Source organism: Penaeus vannamei, chromosome 10 (genome assembly GCF_042767895.1).
Source record: "Penaeus vannamei isolate JL-2024 chromosome 10, ASM4276789v1, whole genome shotgun sequence".
NCBI lineage: Eukaryota > Metazoa > Arthropoda > Malacostraca > Decapoda > Penaeidae > Penaeus > Penaeus vannamei.
The window spans coordinates 44,804,853-44,812,352 of NC_091558.1; the positions used below are offsets into that span (position 1 = coordinate 44,804,853).

The 7,500-nt window shown below is 36.9% G+C and overlaps 1 protein-coding gene across 1 annotated transcript in view; it reads left to right on the forward strand.

Annotated features, from left to right (window-relative positions):
* LOC113817102 (MPN domain-containing protein) overlaps window positions 1–7,500 on the forward strand; it is a 10,693-nt gene that overhangs the window by 2,107 nt on the left and 1,086 nt on the right. The window contains exons 2-11 of the mRNA XM_027369107.2: window positions 917–1,202; window positions 2,453–2,599; window positions 3,225–3,315; window positions 4,325–4,415; window positions 4,625–4,794; window positions 4,912–5,032; window positions 5,429–5,556; window positions 5,785–5,942; window positions 6,334–6,426; window positions 7,101–7,500. The exon at window positions 7,101–7,500 is cut by the window's right edge and continues 1,086 nt beyond it. Of these exons, the coding sequence (XP_027224908.2) occupies window positions 960–1,202; window positions 2,453–2,599; window positions 3,225–3,315; window positions 4,325–4,415; window positions 4,625–4,794; window positions 4,912–5,032; window positions 5,429–5,556; window positions 5,785–5,942; window positions 6,334–6,426; window positions 7,101–7,500 (1,642 nt within the window). The 5' untranslated portion in view covers window positions 917–959. The remainder of the gene's footprint in view (window positions 1–916; window positions 1,203–2,452; window positions 2,600–3,224; window positions 3,316–4,324; window positions 4,416–4,624; window positions 4,795–4,911; window positions 5,033–5,428; window positions 5,557–5,784; window positions 5,943–6,333; window positions 6,427–7,100) is intronic.

A 7,500-nucleotide genomic window follows, 5' to 3' on the forward strand; every position in this document is an offset into this window, starting at 1 on the left:
ATTTTGGGACTGTGGTGCTTAAAATGCTTTTCTCCATAACTGATTTTTATCTTTTTCCGAATAGTCTTGTGTTTGTGACATCAGCTGAAATATGGATGTTGTACCTACATACTGAGTTTGAAATATCTGGTAGCTGAACCCTTCTGTTATTTGTTTAATTTTATGTCAAGTATATATGTTTTGAATTTTGTAATTAGATAAAAACATTTATAATAAAAAGTACAAGAAATCTTTTATCCTGTTCTTGTGATTTTTTGTTGTTGTTGTTATTATGTTATTTGATTTATGTTCTTATGCAAAATGTCAATGCACCTGATTTTGTCCGTACTTTGTTTTGTCATGCACTTTTCATAGTTGGGCATGTATAAAGGCTGATAAAATTTGAGATAAATTGTGTGTTTTATCCTTTTCTCTGTAGATGATATATGGAATATGGACCACAGTTGTGATACCCATTGTTAAAAATGACAAGGGGAAGGCATGTAAATAGAGATGAATGTTGTACGAGTCCATTTTTTGCATTTTATTATTATATGATATATTGTTAGTATAAAGGAGAACTGATTTGGGGTGAGGCTTTTTGCAGTTGTGCAAAGAATGCAGTTTTGGTATGCTTACAAGTGTGATATCATTGCCCATTAATTCCCTGATATGTTTCACTATTTTACAATTGATTTGGCTGTTGTGTTGGGATTTTGTTTTCTGTTTCCTTTTGAGTAGTTGGAGATCAACATCAAGCTTTTGTTATTTTGGAATGGCTTTTTAATGGTTTTTACATTTTGCCTGTGATCCTCCTCTGGGGTGTCCTTTTGTTCTACCTTTTGTGTGGGGTGAAATAGAGCAGCAGTCCACGTTACCCTACACCGACGGACATCCAGCCAAATCATCGGGAATTTAATGTTGTAATGATTTTCAGGCGTTGAAAGATAAAAAATACTAATTCAGTTGCAAGCTTAAAGATGTCAGTTGAGCCTTCTACTCATGAAGAAATCCAGATTGAAGATGAGGTAGAAGAGATTGATGAGGAGGAAGAGGAAGAGGATGAGGTAGATGAGGACGAGGAAGTAGATGAAGAAGAGGAGGAAGAAGAGGTTGAGGAGGTGACTCATGGTAGGAGCACGGGCAGAGGTCTGACCTTGAAGACTCTTGTGAAGGAGCGGGTCTTACAGCCTGGCGAGGGACTTATGACCATCAACTATCTGGTAAGGTTGTGGTTGGCCCCACCGAGACCATTCACACTAGACCTATGCCCACTCATACCATAAGGAGTCAGTTCCACAGAGAGAGAGAGAGAGAGAGAGAGAAAGAAAGAGGCGTCCTCACATGGTCAGATTCACTGATGTGTTGCCGGTGATTTGAGTGCACTTGCTAACTTCTGCATCTATTCTTATGTTCCTTGTCTTAACAGGGTTTTTTTCTCATAACTTGTGAAGAACCTTGTTTTGATGGGTCATTTAGGGCACGTAAAAGCTATCAAGCCACATGCCCCTATGTCAGGGTATTAGAAAGCATGTTCAGTGACCAACTACTCAAAACGAAGCAGTGCAATTGATACCCAATTGTAAATCCCTCACCAACCTGAGATTTTAAAATGCTAAGGGTTGATATGGTTAGCGTTGAGTCCTTACAAGCATTTTGTTTTTCAGGTACCTTTTTATGTGTTTTTAGAAGAGCTAAATTATCTTCTATAAAACAAGCTTCACTTATTGTGATTTTCTTTGAAAGATAGCAGATCCTGACCTAGCTGTCCCGTTAATATGGCTCCTTATATCAGTCTGATCTTACTCTCTTGTTGAAACTGTTGGTGCATTTGTAAATATTATGTAGATGTGCAGTACACCTTTTCCCATACTCATTCAGTTGGGTTTGTAATGAATATTATATACATTTGACACGCACATGTACACAAACACATGCACACACAAACGCACAAATAAACAAACACACACACAAACAAACACACACAAACAAACACAAACAAACACACAAACACACAAACACACACACATAAACACACACACACAAACACACACAAACGCACACACACATAACCACACACACGCAAAGAAACAAACAAAAACACACACAAATACATACAAACAAACACACACACAAACAAACAAACACACACACAAACAAACAAACAAACACACACACAAACAAACACACAAACACACACACACAAACAAGATATACACACATAGATCCATAAGACCTTTGTAAGATCGTTAAAATGCATTTTAACAAAAGTTTCGGAATTCATAACTAATATATAATGGGTTAGATAATTATTAATAATTAGTTATTAATTATAATTATTAATTAATAATTATAATTAATAATAATTAGTAAAATAGAAGCAGCGTCATGCACAATGAAAGTAGCATCATATGTCTCCTTTTTTTTAATATTATTTTCTCTCAGTAAATACATGCATACTGTACTTTTTTAGGGTAACAAGTTCAAAGGAGACTTGCTGCCCGATGGGAGAATCAAGTCCCAGGAGACAAGCAAGATCTTCGGAACACCAAGTGCGTGGGCCATTTATTGCAAGAAGATAGTCAATCCAGATAAGAAGTCGGGCTGCGGCTGGGCGTCTGTAAGTTGTGATGGATTATTGTATGTTTAGATACCCATGCTAGTGGTAGGTCTGCTCCATCCCGAGTGGATAATTTTGACTGTGGTTGGGGATCTGTAAGCTAGTGGATAGAGGATTGTAATTTTTGGCCTATCCTAGCAGGTGGGTCTCGTTTGTTCAAGGGAGGTATCAGGATTAAATTTTATCGTTTCGTAAATTCTTCTTTCCAATAAGGAGGGCTTGGTTGGATGTGTGTTGGTAAGTTAGCAAAAGGAGTGATTCCACTTTGCTTTCCTATATCCTCTCTGTCCTGCATTTCTGCTTTTCTTTCTTCTTTCCTTCTCTTTTTCCCTCCTTGCTATCCTTTCCCTTCTCCCTCCTCTATATTTTTTCCTCTATCCCTTCAGTAATTTCTTTTTCATCCTTCCCTCCCATTATTTCCTATTTCCTCTTTCCCTCCTTTATTTCCTTTTTTGTCTTTCCCTCCATTATTTAATTTTTCCTCTTTCCCTCTGTAATTTCCTTTTTCATCCTTCCCTCCTTTCATTCATTCTCTTCTTTTCCTCCATTATTGCCTTTTCATCTTGTCCTCCATTCTTCCTTTCTTGATATGTATTAATTTTTTTTCTCATTAATTGCTCTGCAGGTTCGCTACCGAGGGAAGAAGCTAGATTCCTACAAGAACAATTGGTACAGGCAGAAGAGGATTGAATTTGAGAAGGAAGGCGAGGCATTGGGTGAGAAATTTTTACATGTATCTATCTTTGAGTTGAGTATCTGTATTAAAGATGCCCAATTGTTTCATATTTGTTTAATATCTATTTGATAAAGGGATTAATAAGTTTGTCTTTCCTAACAACCTAACTAGTAATGAAACTTAAACTTGAGTCAGTTTGAATAATGTTATACTGATTCCTTACTGAAGCCTCACTATATCTTTTACTTATTGTATTATAAGTTAGTTAACTGATGTAGAATGTGCATTTGTTTTCACATATTACTGTGACCCCCTTCTTGAACAGTGAAAGTTCTTATCATATTAATGGGATTTATAGTAATTTGTACCTAATGTTTCCGACTGAACTACACAGTATATGATTCATAATATATGTTGCAAGGTGAAGATGATGTGAAATTTAAAGTGGAGGCTAATAAGAATTTATGTAATTTATGATGAATTGCACAGGAGGAGATATCTGTAACAAATTTTAACTAAATTAAGTAAACCAGACTGATGAGTTATTTCCTTTTATAGCAAATATAGAGTTTAGTGAAAATATTTTGAATGTAGAGGATGTGAATAATTTTTTTATTTCAACAATTTGGTGGTATATAGAAGATTAAGATTTTTTTGATAAGGGACACACATTTTTCAAATTACACATTCAGTTATAATTTCTAATTTTCCATGGAGACTAAGAGGAAATTAGACTGTTTTTTTCTGTTTTTTTTATTTTATGTATTCTATAATTGCTATGCCTGGCGGCTATGGTCCTGAATAGGTGTCACATGTCTGGTGATATAAAGTACTCTCACACACACACACACACACACACACACACACACACACACACACACACACACACACACACACACACACACACACACACACACACACTCTCTCTCTATCTCTCTCTCTCTCTCTCTCTCTCTCTCTCTCTCTCTCTCTCTCTCTCTCTCTCTCTCTCTCTCTCTCTCTCTCCCCTCCCCCCCTTGCTTTACCTTGATTCATTTGTTTTCTTGCAGATGAAGAAGAGATGACGGACAGTGACAGCGATGGTCCTCATGAGCAGGAGATTGTTGAGTTTGAGCTCATTGGGAACAGGCATCCGAACCAGTGAGTATTTATTATTATCTCTGTAGTTTTATGATTTCTGAAACTGACGTTAATTTTTTTCAAGGGTGTGGGGTGGGATGGGTGGAGTAGCTAGAATATGTGGATAGCTTTCTTCCCTCCTAAAGATTTTGAAATGTTTGAATATAGGATTTTGTGAATAAACTTCGTAAGCTTTTTTCATTTATTTATATGTATTTTTTCTTTCCTAGTGACATGAATACAATGGTCGAGCTGACATCCTTCCAATCCATTGGTCGAATGCAGCCTTTTACTGTGACCATGTCTTCATCGGCAATGGCTATGATAGACATTCATGCCCACCTGACTACTTCTGAGGTAGTTGGCTACCTGGCTGGACAGTGGGATGTCACTAACCATAGTAAGTCTTCTGTGTTCTTGGAATGGACTGGAGACATGTATGAAAAGGTTGTTATGGTTGTGGGAACTCGTTTCAGGCAAAGCAGTTTTTCAATCAGTTTTACAATGTTTATTTCAGATTTGATTGTTTCTCATGCCATGCCAGTCAGATGTCGTCTGGGTGACGGGGAAAAGGGTCGTGCAGTGGAGCAAGCGCTGTATGCAGAAATGGAGAAATTGAATCTCTCATTAGTTGGATGGTAGGTAGCTTCAGGAATAAGTACTGTTCTTTCCATTTCTTCCTCAAGAACAGCTATATTATGGTGAATTTCATCAGAAGTGTCCAATCTCTGTGATATACAGGGGATCCCTGCTATTCAAAGATATGCTTATAGTGTCAGTGTGACGACACGTAGCTTTGGATGGGTCTGTTTCAGCTATTATTAATCAGTGAGTCTGGGAGATATATAAATGAGGATTAACCCTCAGCAGCACTTGGAGGTGCATTGTTGCAGGGGAATCATTCTGCTTGAGTGGCTATAATGTTACAATTTCAGGAATTAGGCCAAGGGAGAATCACTCTGTTGAATTGGAGGGTTGCATTTAGAATTCAACTATTTTTTCTTATCATTAAATTTTGTGCTTATTGCTTTTAGGTACCACACACATCCATTTTCACCACCATTGCCGAGCTTGCGGGATATTGATTCTCAGCTGGAGTATGAGATGAAGATGAAAGGTTCAAATGATGCAAGCTATACACCTTGTATAGGCATTATTGTATGTAAGTATACTGTTTGCCATCATTATTTGAATATATACTTGTTTATAGATGATGTGCAACATTTGGAATCATATGTTGCATATTCTGTACTCATTTGAGAAATGTTGCGTGAAATAATTTTTAATGGTAGTGAATGTCTTTAAACTCCTTGTTAAATACTAACATGCTCTAAAGATTATCAGGAAAAAACTAAGATAAATAAGTTTTATTTTATTTGACTTTCCATAGCCCCTTATGTACGAGGAGGAGGACAGGGTATGAGTGCAAGTGGCTTCTGGGTGATGCCACCTCCAGAGCACAAACCGCAAGAATATGGAAGGCCCATGAGTATCCAGTTTACCATTGTACAAGATGCCTTTATTCCCAAGGAGGCTCTCTATCATGTGGTATTACATTAATGAATTGAAAATGATGTTATAGTGTGCTTGTGTTTTAAAATGAGAGGCAGAGAGTGAGGGAGTTGGTTTAATTATATGTGAGGTTTAGTATTTGTCATCAGTCCCTCACTCAAAGAGGTAGATAAAGCTTTGATTGGTATGGGGTCTTTTGTATAGTTGTAAGCATAAGAAGTTGGCGTAAAGTTTGTTTATGATCATAACTAGAATGAATAAAGTACGCATTGTTGTTATTTTGTGTTATAAATGTATCTGGTATTTCTTTAGAAATTCAACTGTAGATTCATGGAAATTTTGGTTTTGTAGTATTTTATTAGGTTGAGATAGTTGAAGAATCCATATATTTTCTTTATTCAAAGGAGGATTTTTCTTTTCTGTACAGCGGGACACCGTACGATTCTACAAAGACTCTCCAGATTCTGTCGTTTTCACAGATATTTTCCAAGACAGATTTACATATTGGGACAAACTGAAGGCAAGTGTGTGGATTTTTCTGTGATAGGCTGGTGTTTATGAGCAGCATCGGAGTTCCAATTTTTGTTTCTCTTAAATCTATTCTCCTTTTGCTTCTGTGAAATTTAACAACAGGTATTCTTTTGTTGACAATATAGGGGCACAGTAACTTACTAATGTTGATGAGCTTTATTTTATTTATAATTACGTTTGTAAAGGGGTGTATACATATTATTATGTATAAGGAATATATCCTGTTTCATTAGGTGTGGTCATGTTATTTCATCTCGGTTTTTTTCCAGGTCCCGCAAAAGTTATAAGTAGAGTGAAAAAACTGTGTAGTGTGTACCTTATGCATATGATGTTTGTGAGAATTATGTTATTTATTGTTTTAGAGTTAAGAGGAAATGTTGAACTTATGTTTATACCGACTATAGAGCAAGTCATATGCAAAGTTTGATGTTTGATTATATCATTTTGACACACAAGAGATAAATGAACACCCAGACCAGTTAACAGCATGTTGAAATATTGAACTAGTAATATTTAAGTAATATTTACTATTGTCTAGTAATATTTAAGATGTAACACACACAAACAAAGGCAACTGTTTTTTAGCTTGTACTAAAGTAATTTTACCAATAGTAATTTTTTAAAAGGGCTAACAAAATTAATTAATGTTTTTCACTTCCCCAGACTGCAATCCGCCTGTGTGTTCCAAAAGACCATTATGCACCGTTGCTTGACTGCTTAGCAAAACTTTTAGAGTTGAAGAATTATGTCCCAGAGCCAGCCACACCAGGACCAAAGCCAAAGCTAGCCTCTGAATCAGAACCAGAGGTCTCAGCCGAAGTGATTCCGGTAGAGTCTCAGCAAACTACAAGTAATTCTGTTTCCATAACCCCAGTGGACAAACCGAGAACCTCTCCAGAGGTTGTTAACAGCATCAGAGTTGTGGATCCTGATGTGCTTATGGAGGCACCAAAGACAGTATCTCCTCCGAGTACCCAGATGCCTGAACCTGTGCATCCTGATGTCTCTGCCTTGGAAGCTCCACCTTCAACGGAGGTGGTGGATGCATCTGTTGAGAAGGAAC